General features: G+C 42.7%; 2 protein-coding genes across 5 annotated transcripts; both read left to right on the top strand.

Moving 5' to 3' along the window:
• Positions 1–4,858: 4,858 nt before the first annotated feature.
• Positions 4,859–7,915, top strand: tlr21 (toll-like receptor 21; the record flags this gene model as incomplete). The annotated part of the gene is made up of 1 exon (XM_083661449.1): positions 4,859–7,915. The coding sequence occupies one exon, from the start codon at positions 4,859–4,861 to the stop codon at positions 7,820–7,822; it is 2,964 nt and encodes a 987-aa protein (XP_083517575.1). The 3' UTR covers positions 7,823–7,915.
• An 8,798-nt stretch (positions 7,916–16,713) lies between these two features.
• pafah1b3 (platelet-activating factor acetylhydrolase, isoform Ib, gamma subunit) lies at positions 16,714–20,844 on the top strand. 4 transcript variants are annotated; one of them, XM_083661374.1, is made up of 6 exons: positions 16,714–16,737; positions 16,977–17,064; positions 17,310–17,399; positions 17,952–18,068; positions 18,188–18,310; positions 19,586–20,844. In XM_083661374.1, exons 2-6 carry the CDS (start codon positions 16,984–16,986, stop codon positions 19,844–19,846), a joined length of 672 nt encoding a protein of 223 aa, XP_083517500.1. In that variant the 5' UTR covers positions 16,714–16,737; positions 16,977–16,983; the 3' UTR covers positions 19,847–20,844. The 4 variants fall into 4 exon arrangements, with proteins under 4 accessions (XP_083517500.1, XP_083517498.1, XP_083517501.1 ...); XM_083661372.1 differs by having other exon boundaries at positions 16,723–16,737; positions 16,977–17,070; XM_083661375.1 differs by lacking the exon at positions 16,714–16,737 and adding an exon at positions 16,742–16,762.
• Positions 20,845–21,955: the final 1,111 nt, after the last annotated feature.

Genomic DNA, 21,955 nt, shown 5'->3' with positions numbered 1-21,955 from the left:
ACCCATCTTCCTCTTTCTGTATTCTACGGGAAATATTTAAGACACTCATGGTAGAAGGAGAGGCTTTCTGACGGGGCAGGATGAAGTGAACTACTTGAACAGGTAAGGCTGCCATCGAAACACATACAGTGACCAAAATGTAATTCAAATGTGCTAGCATATTAAGAGTATTCACATCTAAGGTCAGGAGTATGTTAAAGATTACATGCATTATATAGTGTCCTCTAGAGAGAGAGTGGCGTCAGCGGAGGACCAAAATGCGAGACTCATTAGCCAATGAACAGCCAGGAATGGGTCTCGCGCTACGTTTGCATGCTAAAATAAAGCTGATAATGTACAATTTGATTCAAGGGGGGAGAAACCCTTTCAGAGTACAACACAAACTGTCTATTTTGCTGCAACTCGACAGTGCTGCTTAATCCAGGACCTTACTTCCTGGAACTCTTGAGAGTAAAAAACTGGTCCATTGGCGTGAATGGAGATGTCGGGACTCTTCTATCTACACGGCTCTGATGTTATACTGTATTTATTCTTATTTGCAAGTGAAAAGCCAGATATATTGAAAGAAATGACTCTTTCAAGAAGTTGAAACTCAAATTTAAATAAGAAGAGTAATGGGTTGTTGTTGTTGTTGTTTCTAAATCAGTATTTCATGGGTCTCCCTCCCCCCATCTGGATTACTGCTACTGTGATGTTTCCAGCCCCGGAAGAGAGTTCCCAATTCATTTTCTCCATAGACATTTTGAAAAATCCTTATATAACGAGTTTTAAGGCTGGAACCAAGCCAACCCGTGACCTACTGAATCATGAGTGACCATAAAACATTTCAGTTGGAGCAAAAACAAAAAATAACAAGCGTTATGTTTTATTTTTGCTTCTGCGTTGGAACGGACGCCTATGTTGTTACCATAGCATCCCATGCAGATATGCTTTACCACTATTCCTTCAGAAGTTGTAGTTGTCATAGACTGTGTTGCATAGTTGATTGCTCTATTGCTGACAGAAATGTGTTATTGTAAGTCGCTTTGGAAAAAAGTGTCTGCCAAATGACGTAATGTAATGTAATGTAGGCTGGTTGCGTCTGGACAGACAGATCCGACTTGAACACTTGCCCAAATCAGATTTGTGGCAGTGCGGACACTCTCCCAAATCAGATTTGGGAAACCAATCAAGATAACGACATTAGCAACAAATCGGATTTGCCTGCAGTCTGAACATGGCCTTAGACTCCGTGGCCCCCATAGGCAGAGTTGGACTTTTAGCTTTGGGGGGGCTACTTCTGCAGGAGTCAGACGCCGTTGGGCCGTTTTACAATTGAAATATTGCCGTTTGAAGCCAGATTTAGAGGAATATCTCATTTTAAGGCTGGCATCATCATGGCCTCTCTCTAATTATTGTTTAATAAGTATAAGAATGGAAATATAAGAAATATAAGAAAATGAGTAGAATTACAGAACATTAATACTCATTATTGTATGTTTAGCAATGTAATGTATATTATATAGCGCTTCACTGTTCACTGTTGCGTTTGACCGTTGTCAAAGACACTTTACAAATACAGGATAAAACAACTCTAATAAAGAGAGAAAATATTAAAATAGAAAAAAAATTATAGGTCAAAAGCAACAGTGAAAAGGTGGGGTTTGAAGGCTTTTTTTTTTGAAAGATGACATAATGAGTATGAAAGACAATAAGTTTTGGCCTGTCAGATGTGACTGGGGAGGGCATTCCAGAGGGAGGGGGTGGCTGCAGCAAGGCCCTGTCAGAGGCCCCCCTGTCACAGCTTTAGCAAAGAGATCCCTGTGATTCTTGTCAAAGTGGATATAAATGGTATGATCATATTCAGCCAGACAGTGAGATGGAAATTTACAATGGTGAGCAATTTTTTTTTCTTTACTACTGGGGGGGCCTGCCCCCCTTCCCCCCCCCCATTAACTCCGCCCATGGTGGCCCCCAAAAGATTGAGCTCCTGGACAGCTGACTCTGTCAACCCTTACAGTACATGCTGCCTTTTTACAGTATAAAGTATTGGTACAATGAAGTGAAACAAATGGTTTGAGAAAGTGTGTGAGAAACATAGGAGCAGATTGAAAAGGGATCTGAAAGCATCACAAAAGAGGAACAGAGTAATCTCAGCAAAGTTCAAATTCCTTGGATAACAACTAAACACGTGCCTTCTTATAAAATACTGTATGCTATTTTGCATACATTATAAAGGATAATTTTATAGATTTTTTTTTCTTGAAGTCTAATGGTGAAACTGGTGTATATATATATATATATATATATATATATATATATATATATATATATATATATATATATATATATATGTGTAAGGGATAATGGATAGTGAGCCGGTGATTACTGGCGAAATAATGACCGACAGGTGATATTGAGCCCGACGCGCACCTGAAGGTCATTATTTCCAGTAATCACCGGCTCACTATCCATTATCCCGCTTAGAACACGGCCTACAACTAAATCATTCAATAATCTGACAAAAATAATTATTCAAATAGATTTTTTAATAGCGTTTTCAACGACAAAGCGGTTTCATTCATAATTGGCACACAAGACACCACAGCTGCAACTGGTTGGCCTAATTAGTAGTGTCTTGCTGACAAAATGCTCTTATCAACTGATTAATCCAGGTGTGGCAGAGCAGCGGTCGGTTGTCGAGAAATAATGACCGGTGAATATTGTTGATTGACCAATCAGAATCGAGTATTCGAGAGAGCCGTGTTCTAAATATATATATACACACAGTGTGTGTGTTCATGTGTGTGTTCATGTGTGTGTGTAACAGTTCGTGCATTTTTATGTTATATTAGGGCTCTATGCCAGTCTGGCAGTACCTTCAAAGAATTTAATTTGAACGTCATACCTGTTATTCTGAAAACATTACCACATTTAATAAAAAAAAAAAAAGGGGGGGGGGGGCACTGTGTCTATTTTCTTTTCTCTCCAGTCTTGCTACATTGTGTGTATGCCATAATACATTCTGAGGAATATCCTCCCCTTTCTCCTTTTCAGAATCTCTAAAGAGCATGGAAAATCTTTTCAGGAGTGTGAGCCCCGTGATGCCATTTTGATCAATTGATTGTCATGGGCTTCCTTCCGCAATATCAAAGGTGGGTACCTTTTCAGATACACTGGAGAGGTATAATACTATTGATACATATGCACAAATTAACACCCAGGCCCGGTTTTACAGGGGTGCAAAAGCACGCATTGCACCCTTATTTTAATTGTCTGCATGCTCAGTTGAAAAGAGTGTTTTTTTTGTTTTGTTTTTATAAATGCTGCAGCTGCACACTTACTGTTTAAACTTGAATTATAATTGTTGTTTTTCTTTGTTCTTTGATGTGAATTGATGGCTTTTTGGCACCTATATGTAACCTTTTAAGGTTGAGATAATTGTATTATCATTATATGGTCCAAATATTTCAGTAACGCACTTGAAACACTTGAAATATTCTTGCTTGGCTGGTATCATTCTACTTGAAATGATGGTCAAATGCATTATTTTTAGTCAAATAACATGTCAATTCTTTTGTGCATCCCTAGTCATCTTGTTCTGGAACCGGCCCTGTTAACACCAAAGATCTAAACATTTGAGGAGAGATACCTCATATAGTATCAGTTATCATTTCCCCCAATGATCCTGTAAAGGTGAGAAAACGGGTCTCTCATGTACATGTATGTGTATTATTCAACTAATGGTAACCAACAAGAATTTCACATTTAGAATTTCCTGTGGACTGATTTGAAATGGTACCTTCAACTCAACGGCACCTGACCAATACTTTGTTATGATGGTTCAGATGGTTCAAAACTCAGCCGCCCGCCTGCTCACTCACACCCGGTCCCGTGATCACATCACCCCTGTCCCCCACTCTCTCCACTGGCTCCCCGTCAAGCAACGTACAAACTACTCCTCCTCACCTTCAAAGCCCTCCACAGCCTAGCCCCCCCCCCCCCCCCCCCCCCTACCTGACTGACCTCCTCATCCCCCATCGCCCCTCACGTACACTCCGATCCTCTTCTACTGCCACCCTCATCATCCCCCCATCCAGACTCAAAACCTTTGGTGACCGTACTTTCTCCCGCGCCGCACCCCGACTTTGGAACTCCCTCCCCCAGACCGTCCGAGACTCTCCCTCACTCCCCACTTTCAAAACCCGACTCAAAACCTACCTGTTCTCCCAAGCTTATAACCTCCCCTACCCCTGACCACCTCCTCCAAACCATAGCTCCAAACCATCACCCTCCCCCCTGCCCCTCCCTCTTCCTCTCCTCTGCTTCTCCATACAACCTTGCCCTGAACCGCCACTGTTATTTGTACCTGTTGCCTGTATCTGTTGCCTGTTGCCTGTATCTGTTGCCTGTTGCCTGTATCTGTTGCCTGTTTCTGTTGCCTGTTTCTGTTGCCTGTTGCTTGTCTTTTTTGTTTTTCATATAATTACCTCTACTTGTTGCCTATCACCGTTTGTATTTTTCCTGACTGTTAAGCGTCTTTGGGTTTTTGAAAAGCGCTATACAAAATAAATGAATTATTATTATTATTATTATTCAACTCACAACGGCACATGACCAAGACTTTCTTATGCAGTAGCAACCATGTTACACTCATGTAATATGTCTTAATCATGTTCTTCTAATCTCAGGTTGCTGTGCCACAACTCATCTCCAGTGATGAACACTCCTCCACAAGCCGTGTATACAGACGTATCAACACACGACCAAACCAACGCAAGAAGGACAAAGATTAGCATTTGCTGAAAGACATTTCACAGTTTTTTTTCTCTCTCTCTGAGGAGAACTTTCATTTTTTTTGTTACAATAAGAAGACAGAATGCCAAGTCTAACTAATCGGCTGTTGGCATCAGTGACGATTGTGCTTCGTGTTGTCCAATTTATTGATGGCTACAGCTTTAAAAACTGCATTGAAGACCCATCCTGGAATACAAACTTCAGTTGCATCCATCGAAATGAAATGAGCATGTATGCGATCATACATGACCTTCCACCGTCTGCCATCAATCTCAACATCTTGAATAGTCATATCTCGCACATACCCAACAAGAGCTTTTTTCACCTTCCAAACCTTCAATACCTTAAAATGGATCATAACGACTTGACGACCATTGGTGAACTGGCTTTCCAAAACTTAACTCACCTTAAGAGTCTAAATTTGTCCTTTAACAACATATCACAACTCGACCCTTCTGTGTTTAAGGACCTTCACAAGCTCACCTTTCTCTCGCTGACAGGTAACAAATTAAAGCAGCTCCCTGGGAGAATTTTCTCAAACCTTACAAATCTACAAACCTTAATCTTACGGCAAAACTCTCTGACTGATTTCTCGGTGGTGGCCGAATCTGTGTCACACCTAATGCATCTGACCAAACTAGATCTCTGCGTTAACCAATTTAAGTCCCTCGGTCACTCAAATGTTTCGTTACCCAAATCCCTCGTCACATTATATCTATGTGGAAATTATCTGACCACGTTAGCTTGCGAGCCTTCCTTTCTCAGGTGGATCGAGGTACTTGATTTATCAAACAATTCTCAACTCCCCTCGATAGCTTTCAAAGGAGTAGATTTGAGTCAAATAATTTATCTGCGATTGCGTGCGACCAATGTCAGGGTGTCTGAACTTTTGAATGTAAGCAATGTCACAGTTGGTCATGTAGATTTCTCTGGCGTGCGTCTAAAAAATGACACTCTGCTCATAGAGCTGTGCAGTTTGTTGAGGGGACGGGTGAATCATATTCAAGATTTGAGACTGCAAAGTAATGGGATTGAGCATCTAAATAAGGGCACACTGTCCGGTTGTCCTGACATCAAACGAGCCTTGGATCTCTCCCGGAACCAACTGAAAAACATACGTTGTCTTGACTTTCTCAAAGGACAGAAACCCCAGAAACTCATAAAAAGCTTTACTGCGGAGCACAACCACCTCACCTCCCTCCAGTCTTGTAAAAATGAAACCCTATCTTTCCAATATATGGAAGAGCTGAGCTATCGTTACAACCGCATCCTCTCGGTCAGCTCCTTTGCTTTCCATCATACGCCAAATATCAAGACTCTAAAACTCAACATAAACACCATTGCTTTTCTCGATCGTAACGCTCTCAAAGGGCTCAAAAGTCTTGAAACACTCCGTTTGGACAATAACCTCTTAACAGATTTGTTCGATGACAGCTTTGAAGATCTACATAACCTGACAATCCTTAACCTACGTAACAACCGTATCTCTGTTATTTTCAATGGGACGTTCCTCAGCCTCGGCAACCTGACTAGCTTGGACTTGGGAGGGAATAAGATCACTTATTTAGAGCCGTCAGGCCTTGATGGACTGAAAAATCTGTCCAAACTCTATCTAGATGGAAACAATCTCAAAACGATCGAAAGTCAACACTATCATGTATTCCAAGACACACTTCAAGTGCTGGATCTACAAAGGAATCAGATTAGGTTCCTCTCTGAAAATATCTCTCCTCCATTTGTGAATCTCAGCCAACTCCGTGATCTAAAATTGGACGGGCAAATGCCCTATGGGATCACCCTTTTACCTCGGGCTTTCTTCCGTGGCCTCCGCTCCCTGACATCTCTGTACCTCACTAACAACCGCATCACTCATCTGGCGCCCGACGCCTTCGATGACCTGAGTCAGTTACGTTTCCTCACGTTGGACAACTCCTGTGCCGGGGTGGTACAGCTACAGCCGGGAGTCTTTCAAAACCTGAGGAACTTGACTAAATTGAGCGTGGAAAACATGGGCATTCAGAACTTCTCAAAGGAGGTTTTTGGCAATCTTACAAAGTTGGAGATCTTGCAGCTCAACCACAATGTGATGCAGAGCATCGACGTAGATGTACTAGAGACACTTCCTAATCTCCGCTATCTTGACATACGTAATATTCCTCTAAGCTGCACCTGCCAGAACAGTATACTGCAGAACTGGACAGTGAACAACCAAAATGTCCAGTTAATATACCTCTACAATCTGCCATGCCAAGACAACAAAAAATTCAAATTCAACAACTTTGATACCAAAGTTTGCTACATAGACCTAGGAGAGTACCTGTTTTCCACCACAGCCGCTGTGATCTTTCTGTTCACTGTCATCCCTTTGCTTTATGTCAAACTCTACTGGAAAATGAAGTACAGCTATTACGTGTTCCGTGCCTGGTTTAGTGAGCAGTGGCGTAGACTAAGGGAAGAGGAGGAAAACTGTGAATATGACGCGTTTGTCTCCTATAACTCCTCTGATGAACAGTGGATCCTGGACCAGTTGCTGCCCAACCTGGAGGGAAATGGATCTGATTTTAAACTTTGCCTGCATCACAGGGACTTTGAGCTGGGCCGTGATATTGTGAGCAACATCGTCTCCGCCGTGTACGGCAGCCGCAAAACCATTTGCGTCGTGAGCAGGAGTTTTCTAAGAAGCGAGTGGTGTTCTCTGGAGATCCAGTTGGCCAGCTACAGACTTTTCGATGAGCATCGGGACGTTCTCCTGCTTGTGTTCCTGGAGCACATCCCTGAACGGCAGCTCTCGTCCTACCACCGTATGAGGAAGATCATGTTGAAAAAGACTTACCTGCAGTGGCCTGGCTCAGACTGCACCGACCCTGCCCAGGCCCAGGCCCTGTTTTGGAATCAGCTGCGCAGGGCACTGAGGAAGACGAGCAGACTCGAGGTCGACAGCGAAGAAGAAAAGGACAGAAACGAAGGCGGTGTGATTGCCGACAGGGAAGACACAGAAAATGTTGTGAATCAAAGATCAGATGAAAATTATTACTTGTTACCTTAAAGCAGAGCTGGGTAGGGGGGTACGGTGGTGCAGTGGTAAGCGCTGTCGCCTCACAGCTCGAAGGTCCTGGGTTCGATTCCCACCTGGGACGCTGTGAACGCTGAAGGAATGCGTGCCCGTCCGCATGTCCTCGAGTGCCCACCGCCCGGGTGGGGTCGTCAAAAGGGCCTTTCTGTGTGGAGTTTGCATGTTCTCCCCGTGCCTCCCGGGGGTTTCCTTCATATAGGAACCCCCTTCACCAAAACATGCAATATCCTGGTTGCTAATGTGGTGCCTCCTCTGGTCGTTAAGGGCGCCTGTTCAGAGGGAGGGGAACTGGTTGGAATAGCGTGAACCTCCCACGTGCTATGTCCTACCGGTGAAGCTTCCTCTGTCAGGTGAAGAGAAGCAGCTGGCTAACTGCCCATGTCTCGGAGGAAGCATGGAGCCAGTTTCGGCTCTCCCCAGATCGGCAGAGGGTGGAGTAGCAACCAGGATAAATAAATTAAATTAGCACTAATGGGTGATAAAAATGGGATAAAAAAAATCGGGGAAAATATATATATTAAAAAAAAAGCAGACCTGGGCAACTGGTGGCCCGCGGGCCACATGCGGCCCATGCTGGAATTGCAATTTTCTTTTTTCTTTTTTTTTAACTGTGCACTTGAACGCAACATGCAAGATACCCGCTCATTAAGTGTCCAAATGTTCATGTCATTCTGGCCAATACTCCACTTCTGTTATAGCATTTCAGTCTGGAATATGGAATATCTTTCAATAATCTGTATGATTAAAAGGCTAAAAGTAATCTCATGTGTAAGAAATGACTGTTCTACAGTGAAGTAAAAATGTAAATAATTAACTTGTTGGTTTTAGATTTATTTAGCTTCAAGAGTGCATTTTTGTTCTTGTGTGACCCTCAACACAGGCTTTGAGAATCCGGGGCCACTTACTGATACTTATGCTTAAATTATTCCACTCATATTCTGGTTCATTTCAAGAAAAACATTTTGGCTAGTGGAAATTCTAATTGGCTGGTAACTTTAAAATCTAGCAGCCATATTGGCAGGTGGTCAAAAAAGTTAATTTCAAGCCCTGCAGGGAGAGCAGGTGGTGACATAGGAGTGAGTGAGAAAAGGATCAAATATTGGTGGTTAAGACTGAATAATGACATCACAACTGTTAATTTAAAATGAGTTATTCCTCTAAACCTGACTTCAAATGCCCCAAATCTTTTCGCGCCAGCGCCGTTCGGCCCCCAACCCTCAGCAAAATCTGGCCCTCTGGTAGTGAGGAAATTTTTTTGTGGTCCTCTCTATCATCAAAGTTCCTGGGTTACGGGATGACAATATTTGTTTGGCCCCCGGCAACAATCTGGGTTTCTCATGTGGCCCCCCATGAATAATAATTGCCCACCCCTGCCTTAAAGGATAAGTTCGGCCAAAAATGAAAATTCAGTCATTATCTACTCACCCTCATGCTGGTGGAAGGTCGTGTGAAGCTTTTTAGTCCACAAAACATCTGTGGAGTTTTCCAGGGAAACAGGGTTATAGAGTGTCAAAGTCACGCCCTCTTCTGGGTTAGGCATATGAACCAAGGGATTTCATCCGCCATTCATTTTTCCATCCACATTTTGTAAAATGCTTATAAAAATAGTTTTACTTGGTCAAACCAAGTGATTCAGCTATATTTCGAATCAGGAGAGACCACCTAACATTTCACTCGGACCAAAAATGAAAAAATAAAAACGTTTGGTAAAAGATTTTTCATTCCCCCCCCCCCCCCCCCCAATTAGACAACGGACCACCATTTGATAAAATTTTGTCCCAGGTTCCCCCGTCTGACACGATTTTAGCTTTTGTGACGACCCACTCTCCTGAGTCCTGAGGACTCATTAATTTTTTGCGGATACACCTAAACTCGTCTCCGTGTGGACATGGCCTGAGTCTCTCTCCCTCCTCACGATGCACCTTTTGTTTAATTTCCCTTGGATTTAGTTAATAAATTATTGTTGTAACTTTTATTGGTCTATAACTCCCCTCATTTGTTACTTCCTCGAGCCGGGTTGTAACCTGCAATGTCCATATATTTATACAGTCTATGGTTGTAACATAATGGGGGAGTCATACACCAAAGTAAAAATTAAAACAATAATGTATTAACTAAAACTAAGGGAAAATAACTACAACAAACTACATTAAACAAACGAACAGAACAAAAGGTGCATTGGTGAGGAGGGAGAGACTGAATGGTCTGAAGGTCTTCCTGGCCTAAACATGGTCGTCCGTCCGCCTCGAATTGGAGCCGTCTCGCCGTTTGCCGGCGCCAGCTAGCCCTACATGCTCGGACGCCACTACGCCCTCCCTCCCTCCCTCCTGTGGAAGCTCCGTGTGAAAATGGCAGAGATTGTGTGCCAGGCAGTCTGAATGAAATTGAATGTAACGTTCCCAATTCTATGTATTAAATTCTAAAAAACGACCCTCAACATTTGGGAAGGCTAAGCCACACAACTAATTCGTTATAATCGAACATCATGCTTTGAAATGCGACTTTACAGCGATAAGCCAGGGCAACGGCCAATCACAACTCTCCTGCAGCTGACGTCACGCACGTATCGTCGCCGTGAAGTCACATTTTCGAGCAGCCCCCGTCAGCCGACGGCGCCCCCTCCCCGTAGGACGGCGCTCCACCCGCCGTCCTACAGGGAGGGCGGGGCGAGGCTCTGACGGACGACCATGTTTAGGCCTAAGCCCAATGAGTGCACCGATCCTAGGTGCACCCAATCAGCCTAAAGACCCCAACACCTGGCCCCCAGCAAGACAGAGTCAGAGTGGGATGATCATCACACTTTTAGATATTTTATTACAGAAGGTATATGACCCATGACCAAAATAGTCATACATTATGTTATGTTACTTATGGTTGGAATTCGAGTGAAAATAAATGCTTACCCTGGACATGAGACTTGAACATCCAATGGAATGGAATGGTCATAATAAGAGAAATATGGTGTTATGACAGGAAAAGAGTTTCAAAATGACATCCCAAGGGCAACAAAAATATAAATTATCCAAGCATGAAAAAGCAATCTCAATCAAATACCCTAGACTCAGTTTACGTCTACATTGAGTATTTAACATGGCATTTCACTATTCCAAGTTTACAATATCAATCAACTACCCTGTACTCAGTTTAATTCTACATTGAGTATTTAACATGGGATTTCACTATTCAAGTTTACAATATCAATCAAATACCCTAGACTCAGTTTACTTCAACATTGTGTATTTAACATGGGATTTCACTATTCAAGTTTACAATATCAATCAACTACCCTGTACTCAGTTTAATTCTACATTTGAGTATTTAACATGGGATTTCACTATTCAAGTTTACAATATCAATCAACTACATTGTACTCAGTTTAATTCTACATTTGAGTATTTAACATGGGATTTCACTATTCAAGTTTACAATATCAATCAACTACATTGTACTCAGTTTAATTGTACATTGAGTACGGTATTTATTAACATGGCATTTCACTATATAAGCTTACAAAGTAAGTAAAAAAAAAAGTTTCTTCCATTTTTCCTGCAATGTGATCCAGACACAAAACATCAGAGGGCTGTTACAGTATCACAGAACTTTGCTGTGCAATGAATCAGATTTGATCTGAATCAGATCTGAATCAGATTGAATGTCCCATTATAGTAGCACTGTTATAAATACATACAGTATGTGTTTCCATACATACAGCTATGTGTATTAAAAAGTGCTCTAATGATTCAAACAAGACATAATTGTGTTTCTTTATCCCAGCTTGAGTGTCGGAAAGGAATAAAAGTGGTAAGGGATGCTAGTCACATTTGACACTGTGTTTGTTAATAAAGCTTGGGGATTTCTTAACACATAACCATAACAGAATATTCAATTAACTGTGGAAAAAAGTTGTGATGGTATGAAGCCATAAAGTATTTATTCTAACAAGGATTGTCTAAGCAGTGTGCATAGGCATGTCTCTATGCAAAAAAAGGAGGGAGACACACGCACATCCAAAACCCAAAGTTGGGGCAGGTGCTGAGCTGAACTAGAACAGTGAGACAAAAATAATCAAAACTACTCGCACACCGCAGAGCTCCTTTTCTCCAGATTTATTTGTTGTTGTAACACGTTTCGAGCTACATGCTCTTCATAATTCCTGATGAGGATCATCAGGAATCATCAGGAATCATCAGGAATGATCATCATGAGGATTCATCATTCCATCAGGAATGATGAAGAGCATGTAGCTCGAAACGCGTTACAACAACAAATAAATCTGGAGAAAAGGAGCTCTGCGGTGTGCGAGTAGTTTTGATTCTTTTTGTCTCACGTGTCTCTATGCAAAGCCTATGCTAGTAAAGTCTCATAGGAGGGAAGGACCAGGGCTCGGGGCTAGTGAAGGAAAGACCGGGAGCCAAAGGGCCTCTCTCAAGCATGTGAGATGGGGGGTAATGCATCATGTCAGCGTGGTGGGACAGCAGGGAAGGCCTAGACGCAGGCGGACTGAAATGGTAGAGCTGGTTTCTCTCCTGGGCATAGGGAACCTGACCGTAGTAAGACGGAACGAAAGAACGTCTATCGATTTCAAACGGATCTTGCTCCTGGGGGAAGTACCTTGGCTCTGCTCGATGTCCTTCTGGCAGACGTGCGGGGCAATGAAGGAAAAGCTGCCTGCTGATCCCACTGTATCCAGGCCCACTGCTCCTTTCTGTCCCTGTTCTGGTCTGGTTCAAAAAGCCGTTTTCATAACAGTCCAACCCATCTGAGTCTCTCCTCGTCGCCCTATTGAATCCATCATTCCACTGCTGATGGGGTGAGGCTCGAACTCCCCAACCAGATGTGGGAGAGGGAGGAAACAATGGATCTGGTGATGAAGCCCGACAGGAAAGCTGAAAGTCCTTGAAGAATCGAGAGGGGGAGGGAGGTCTGAACAGCTCACACAACAGATCGCCAACATTCTCCATACTGGGACCCGTCATCCATTCTGCAGCCTTCACAAGAGACATTAGAAATCAATTTATTGAATTAAAATGTTAAGTATGATAACCTTGAAACTATCTGATCATAGTAACAACATCATTAAAGGAAGTGGCGAATACAGTATAGCTTAACTAGTGTAAACCCTAAGCTCTCACCTGGTCCAGGCTCGGGTGGGGCTGCGGTGGTGACATCCCAGTGGAATATTTTTGTTTCCTCCTCCTTTTAAAAGATCCGGTTTTCTGGGCGTCAAAATGTGACTGATCTCCATCGCCACCTTGAAACGATGTACTGAATGCATCTGAAAGTAGGAGAGAGAAAATGCCCATGACAAATCTATAATCTGACTGTACAGTGCTCACTACAGCAGCCAACAAAAAGAATATTAATATCAATCAATATTCAATAGTGTTGTTCACCTATTTAAAATCTCATGGGAAAGGAAGTGTGAAATTAGGGTGATATACTGTATATCGACTTGGTTATATGAGACGTCTGGGATTTTGGTTAGTTTATAGTTTTATTTGTACAGTGCATATTTAAAAACAGAAACAAAGGCTGCGTTACAGTAAAGCGATACCATTTTCTGAACTTATACTGTTCTGGCGTAAAATGAAGTAAAATGAACAATGATTGGCTTCGCCTGCTCACCATATCCATATTAGATATTACCGATTAATTAGGCTACACAAGACATTACTGATTACTAATGGTCATTACTCATTTTCAAAATGTTCTTGTGTGTAAATATCTTATGGAAGCATGGTTACTCATTTCCCAAAATATCATCCCATTATCAATATTAAGGCAATTGATCTAAATATTGTGATGCCCTGCCCTATAGGTGAAATCATGTGTGATTTGCTATGATTGGGGCATTTCAGCAATTACAGCAAATCACATGTGACACACTCAAAAGCATCATGCCCATTGTAACTGAGGGGGCAATTGCCCCCTCAGATTTTTGAGAGATGTTTTTTTCTCTCTCATAATATAATTTCATTACTATGGATTTTATAACGTGTAGTTATGATCATTTTATATAAAGCGTCAAACATATAGGCTATGTCTAATTATGTCATAGATCAAACCTAACCAAAAAACACACACCCCTCCTCCCGCTGATAATGGTTTCTCCCAAAAGACGTGTCGGGTCGTCCATCTGGCTTTCTCACTATCAGTGATCGTTTTTTTTTTTTTTTACCACCACTCTAGACTAGACTATACTACCGTAGTTAGCAAAACACTGAATTCCATTTGATGTCTCCACTCCAGCCAGGTCAAAATGCAAAGAAAAATATCATTATTCTTTAAAAAAGAATAGAAAGTCCCCCCAGCCCTGTCTCCAGTGAAGAGGACATAGAGGTTGATGCAAGGGGTAAGTTTAGTGATCGACTACTTTTCCTTCTACTACTTTTTTTAATTTTAAGATTTGTGTGGTCTCCCTTTTTTGTCAAGTCCATTGAGCCTGGGCAGTGACAATGTACTTAGTCTGGTGATTATGGATCTTTCCAGGAGGCTGAGCAGTTTGGAAAATAGCCTTATGGTTACACCTGCTCAGTCTGTCAATTTAAAATGAGATATATCTCTAAATCTTCCAATCCCCCCAATTTTTTTTGGCAGGGCCTGAGTTCGCCCCCTCAGATTGTTTGCTTGCATGACGCCCCTGGACAGTGGACACACTCATCTCATGTCTCTACAATGGTCACTTTAATTTACCATAATATAACTTAATAACATTTAGCAAATCACCATATTTCATTCTCAATATGAGAACTTCTAGGCCACTGAGCACTAACAGTCCTCACCTGTAGGCCAGAACCCATCTCTGCCTGTCATGGATGGTCCCTTATCCTGAACCGCCATTCTGGGTCCAGTGACAAGGCTGCTGAGGTGTTGCTGCACCTTGAGGAGGTTCTCCTGTAGCAGGGGTCCATGCCGCTCCCGCAGGGCCTGCACCAGCACCTCCCGGTTTTCTGCCACCAAGTCTCTCCTTCTCAGAAGCGGGAGCTGTAGACTGTGACACAAGTTCGCAGCCACTGCACTGACAGAGTTAGAGATGCGATCCAGACCACCGCCCCGGTGCTGGGGGTCAAGGCTGTCACTGGTTCCGGCTATGGGTGAGTTGGACAGCTGAAGTGGATTTGGACTCAAATCACAACTCTGTATCTGTGGGTGAGGAAGCTCCTGGTGCTTATGGGTGTGCTCCAGAGTTTGGGGATTCAACTGGCTTTTTACCTTCTTGGTCAGTGGCCTTTTCTTCTGTTCAGTGGCATTTTCTTTGTCTTTGCAGGCTGTCGATACATCACGGGGGCTGTTAGTAGATGAGAAGTTGCCATTATCACTTTCAAACGAAAGGTTAAGTTGGCGTTGTGGTCTCTGCCCTGGTGTGATATCTGATCGCTGACCGGTTGTTTTCTCTCTCTCTGGACAAACTTCGAGGGCCTTTGTAGCTGGGTCTGCTTCCTTTTCAATTAGAGCACCCTCGTTCGTATCAGCAGCTACCACGTCACTACTGCAGCCAGCAGAAGGAAGGTTAGATGAGGGATGTGAAGCAGCCACGTTCTTTTCCTGTACTCCACGCTGTCCAACTTTTCCCAGCTTCCTCTGCTTGCTTAACCAGCGTTCAATGTCAATAGACTTCACCTCGTGGTTGAACAGTCCGTGGTGCCCTATGAGGCGGTTGTCTGTGATGATACTGGGCTCCTGTGCAACAGGAATAATCCTTGCAAACTGTGCTTTGCTCTTTGGAGGACAGTGATTGTTACTTTTGCAGCAGTAATGGAGACGTGCCTCTCCCCTACTGCTATGGCAATGGTGATGTGATTTGCTCTTTGATGCTCCTTCACTGCCTCTCACATGACTCCTCTGCTTGCGTGACTTCAGTCTTTTCATTTTATGCTTGCTGTGCTGTCCATCGGTCTGATTATAATGGTTTGCGGTGGATGTGTTGTTGACTGGGCAACACTTTTTATCTGTCGTCTTCAATTGCTTGTTTGTTTTGTTTGACATTTTGTTTGTCCGTCAGAACAATACGTCATGCTGACCTGGATGGTTAGAAACAGATCAATATAAGCAAGGTTAATAACGTGGAATCTTTTTTTTTAAGTGGCTGGAGCTAACGTTATAACGTCTGATGTTTGCCGACATAACGTACACTACAGGGTGGCACTGATGGGTATGTAGGCTGTTGCACATCGGTGAGGTCAACTAATGTAACTGACGTTTGATCATTCAGCAAGCCACTTGACTGATTTAGCTAACAGTTAGCCCCTTCCACGACTGTGTTGTCGCTCTAGGATCACACAGTGACAACAACGCAGTCGTGAAAGGGGGGCTAACGTTAGCTAGCTAAGCTAACAGTTAGCGTTAGGTGGTTAGCAAATGCACCTGTTGGCTAACGTTAAGTTACAGGTGCACTTGAAGCACACCTGGGTGGGGGAGTATGCGGCGTACAAATAACTAACTAACAACAACAACAATAACAACATGTTGCAAACAGGAGAAAAGTAAAGCGGTCAATTTTGTAGTGAATAGAAACGTTGCTTACCCGTTTTTGGATGTAAATCTCACGTTGCTCGGCAACATGCCGCTGATGGGTTTTCTCCGCGCAACAATGACTCCCACGAACACCAAGCGTGGTCGAGTCCACTTGCATTGACAAGGAGGTAAACCCGTCTTATCTCTTACATTTTAAACGTTTGAAGAATGATCTACTCACTATTTATTTGTTTCATATCATTCTCTTACGGGGTTTATTTGAATAAAACGTGAAGTAATGAAATATAACGGACACAATTTGAAATACAGATATAACATTATACTTGTACTCACCCATGGTGGTCGATGGTACATTCCCTGTAGTGAACTTTTACTTCCTGGAACTGAATTGGGAGACCAACCATAAAAATACGGTATTTTCTTGGCGTTTTTATTATGGTATATTCATTATGCTATTGAATTTAACCGCTACATGAAACTTTCGCCCTTTAATGTGCAACATACGCTCTTACACGATCAAATGACTGACTTTGTTACTGCGTGACAGACTCTCATATGTTATCTTGGTGGGGCGTATTAGATGTATTGGTCTGATTCCATCGCATGGTAGCAAAGATGCTAACGTTTGACTGTTTCCCCCCACAAAAACCAGCAAAGTGATGAGTGCAGGAGAGCCAAACCCAGCCGCCACACCCACTCCTTGTGAAGACACACAGGGAGATGGACGATGGATGTCTTTGGTGTGTGTGTGTAACGTATTTCTTACTTATACTCCACTATTCGATGTCACGTTATAGATGCAATAACGCTATACCCCACAACTAACCTGCAGTCATATTGAATGTCAGAATTCACCCCAGTCAGTTTGGTCGCGATTCGTGACTTCCTAGCATGCGTGTTGATTGAGGTATACTACCTTTGTAACTTACTATACTGAAAATAAATCAATATATTTGTATTATTTTTTTCCCTCTACTCTGTATAGCACAACCGTTTTGTGTCTGACAGCAAAGACAAGGAGCCGGATGTGGTGTTTGTTGGAGACTCTCTTGTTCAGCTCATGCACCAGTTTGGGGTAACAATATTTTTTGTCTAGCCTTATTATAAATTATACAATACTAGGGAATGTGCATCAGTGTGAATCATAGAGACAGTCCGCATGTCTGGGAACGCCCATACAGGCTCTGGGAACGCCCATACAGGCTCTAGGAACGCCCACAATGGACGCTGGGTTAGCCTGGGGGCGGGGTCAGGGTGGGGTAAATTCCCCCGTTCTATCCATTCAGCCAAGTTAGAATTTAGCTGATAGCCCAGCCCAGGCAGAAACGATCGGGGATTTAACCACCGCAGTAAACGCACATCTGAGCAGACGTCTTGTGTTCTGCTCTAGAACCCCCAAACATGTAGTTTAGAGCCGCAGCACCGTCTTTTGGCGAGTCAGCCCATGAGATATATGGGCGGTTTTACCCCACTCGCGCGCCAGCCGTTTAACATTTTGTGGGCGTTCCCAGACATGCTATGACGAGACGTGGCCTCAACCTATACAGTATAATCACACTCTGAAGGAGTTGATTGTGATGGTTTAATCAGTAGTACTCTAGGCTTGTTGTTTATGTTTTGCCTGCAGGTATGGCGGGAACTGTTCTCTCCTCTCCATGCCCTCAACTTTGGGGTGGGCGGTGATGCCACTCAACACGTACTATGGAGGATGAGTAATGGGGAATTGGATAACATCAGCCCAAAGGTCAAAACCGCTGCCAAATCTAGAGAACATAGCTATGCTTGTTTTAGCAAAAGTTGCACCATAGACATTAGACTGAACCACGTTGAACCAAACATGATCAATGTGTTTCCTTTGTCCAGGTTGTAGTTCTATGGGTAGGCACCAACAATCATGGTCACACTGCTGAACAGATCTGTGGAGGCATCATGGCCATTGTCCAAGTCATCAAGAACAAGCTACCACATGCTCAGACCCTTGTCCTCGTAAGTGTTCCTGGTGCACTCCTTTAAAGTCGAGCTGAACCCAAAAATGACTTATTTTCTTTTAGTTCAAATACCTGGGTATGCAGTGCACCTATTTAATAATGTATGCAAAACGAATCACAACAATCTAATTTCTTTAGTTTTTCACATCAACAGTTCATTTTTCAAGATTTCATTGATAACAGTAATGTACAGTTTGCTGACGTCACCTAGTACTATCGAATTTCTACCCCATTTCAACCAATCATATCACGACATGCAACTGTCAATCAAATCTTCATTTCAGGATCATTTTCTCTTCCAAATGAAGTAGAAAATGGCGCCTAGTGCCTGTCATCTGGCAGAATTCCTATCCCATAAACTAACTACTAACTTGGCCAATTGTTAGAAACATGAACAAAAAACAAAAACTATAATCTCTAAGAATGCAAAGAAATGTAACTGGCTCGTTAAAATGCGCCTTCCAGGGATATCGTATTTACAGCAGCGATAATGGCGCGCGCATCCGAGAGCTTGGTTGTCAGGGGTCGCACTTCGGAGATTCCAGGCCGACGTGCTGCACTCTCCGCTCGGCAACACAAAGGCAGCTGGCTGCCTGCGGGTCGCTGAGCTCCACTCAGCCACTAACCTCGCGTCACCAGGCTCTTCCCGAGCGGAGCGCCACAACACACTGAATACCACTCGATTTGGAGGCGGAACACGCCAGGATTGGCCAAAGCCCAATCCAGTCCCCAGAATTGTCAAATAAAATCATTGACATGATACTATGACCCGCCTCTCAACCTGTCATCTTAGACAAACTATGTTTTCAGTCTGAAACAGACTCATTATGCACGTGACGAACAGGTTCAGTTCGACTTTAAAGGAGTAGTTAATTGCAAAATGAAAATTCACTCGTTAATATCTCACCCCCCATGTGAGTCGAAGTTTGTGGGATCACCGCGCTCAGGCTGAGGTAAACATTGAACTAACAGTCTAATATTCTGGCTACAAAACTTGCTGTACAAGCTTTTTGGAGAAATGTTTGAACATTTGCATTATTTTGGAGCTGTCAAAAGATGAGGCGGAATTATGAGGGCTAAATTACTGTAATGATCCTACAGTCTTCAGTGCAGTTACAACTGACATGGGGCCGAGGAGATAAAGGCTGAATTTTAATTTTGGGGTGATCTATTCCTTAATTCCACAGTTTTTACATTGCTGCATATATTCCTAAAATAATTATAAATAAAATTTTACCGGAGAATTGACTGTATCTGTGCATCTGTTTCCCAGGGGGTTTTGCCCAGGGGAAAGATGCCCAACCCTCTGAGGGAGCGCAATGCCCAAGTCAACAATCTGGTCCAGGACGCGGTGTCCTCCCTGCCCCACGCCTCATTCCTGAATGTGGACCCTGGTTTTGTTCACTCCGACGGTAGCATCTCCCACCAGGACATGTATGACTACCTCCACCTGACCCCTCCGGCCTACCAGACCGTGTGCCAACCCCTGCATGCCCATCTCAAGTCCATGCTAGAGAAGCCTGCTGAGAACTGAGGAACAGCTAAACCATCCACAGACTGTCCAGGGCACAGACTAACACTATACTGCAGTGGTCCTTGGTCCCTGTTTCTGGAGAGTGTCACACTGTGTTATTAGCTTATTACGACTTTGAATAATTCAAGGCTTGAATGATGGGCGGGAATCAAAGATGAAGTGTTAAGAAGTGCTGCAAGAGTTATTCTGTAAGTCCTCTCCATGGCCAGGCTTTGTGACCACTGTTGCTATTAATGGGACCATACTGTAGACTATTTTGTGTTTCTGCGGCAACCACACGTTCAATGTGCTGCACTGCATGCTGGGATATGTCTGCACTGTGTGTTGGGATATGTCTGCTCAATGAAAAGAAAAAGAGATGAGAACCGCCCTCACTATACAGTAGTAAGGAAATTGCTATAACCAACACTTTTTGCCTTCTCAGTTCCACACGTTACATTTTATTTGGCATCCGTTGTATTTACTTTGGTGTGGACTCATTGGTTTATGTGCATTCAAATGACCAAATGTTTTGATTTTGCCTGTCCAAACATGGTAGTCCATTATTCTCCCCTTTTTGATTATTACCGTAAAACTTCAAATAGACACCGGTCCCGTATAGACGCCGGGTCTGGAAGCTATTTTTTGGTAAACGCCTGGGCGTTTATTTGAAGTTGTATGGTATGCCATATATTGTCCTTTTTTACCTTTGCTCCCTATTTCAATTGTCGCACATACATGCTTATGATTGGAGTACGGATTTTGACCTGAGACGCTTCGTTTCGCTGCCAAGATATATGTATTTGAGTAGGTTGTTAAGCTGTTGTATGGATGTATCTATAGCTTGTGATTCAAGTTCAATCTGCTCTATATGCCCTGATAGCCTATTAGACTCTTTAAAAAGGCTTTACTTCACACTAAATAGCTTATGAGCCTCTTGGATAAGGATTGTGTTACTGAACTGTATGCTTCAGGGATGGCTGATTCTGTCATGTAAGAATGCATTAAACATGCAATTAAGAAGGCTTTGGTATCACTTACTGCTTGCTAATATTAAATCTGATAAATGTGATACGACTGAGTGAGACGCAGTCATTGTCACCGATGCAATGCTATATCGTCAGGTTTCAATATTGCTCACGAACCACCAGGTTCATCAGGAGTGCACATACTCAGGTTAACTAAAGATGTATTGCTTTTGACTGGCTCTATTCCTAAAACATAACCGCAATTTGTAGGAATCTGTCAGTGTTGATTTAGGCACAAAGCAGAGAAATACAAATCAAGAGCTCTCTCGTTCTGAAACTTGATATCAGGGTGAGCAGGTCACACGTTTTGTTTTACAGATTCAAATCGGTATCAGCAGGTTATGGCATGGGCATAATATCGTTCACAGATATCTGGCTAACTTTCTGATCCTGTTCTGTGAAATACAACACTCGTTTCCAGGGCAGCGGTGTTGACAACGCCGACAACTGAAGTACCCGACTGTGACTGATAATATATCTAGATAATATCCACATAGCGTGAAATGGTTATGCCGGAAAATGATCCACGATATGGGTTTGTACACTGCTATTCAGAACAAACAGAACCTCCAATCAGATGGGCAGATGAACACTCGTGTTGGCTTCTTTTGTGGCTTGTTGAGTCAAGAGTAGGACAGCTGTGTCCTGTTAACATCTCTTCTCAGCCGGGAGTGGTGAAGGATGCGTGTTATTGTTAGACAATCACTTTGGAAATATTAATAAATGTATGCTCGACACTTCGCAGGAAGTTCATATGGAGGGGTACTGAGGGGTTTACGATAAAAAGTTTCTCTTGAGAGTTGAACAAGGGCATATTTGGTATTTCAATGATCATTTTATTCTTTCTTGTAGGCAGTGTTGGGGGTAACTCATTACAAAAGTAACATATTACATATTACTTTTAGCAGTAACTCAGTAATATAACTTATTACTTATAGGATTTCAGTCATATTATACCAGTTACTTTGTCAAGTAACTCAAGTTACAAATTGAGTTACATTTTATTAAATCAAAGCACATAATTAAAAAAGATACAGTCATTTCCTAATCAAACTGTCTGTTTTTATGCAAATAACCACTATAGATGACAATAACAAAGGAA

Source organism: Poromitra crassiceps (genome assembly GCF_964638095.1).
Source record: "Poromitra crassiceps genome assembly, chromosome: 26".
In the NCBI taxonomy this organism is placed as follows: domain Eukaryota; kingdom Metazoa; phylum Chordata; class Actinopteri; order Beryciformes; family Melamphaidae; genus Poromitra; species Poromitra crassiceps.
This window is presented reverse-complemented; position numbering and strand designations above follow the sequence as displayed.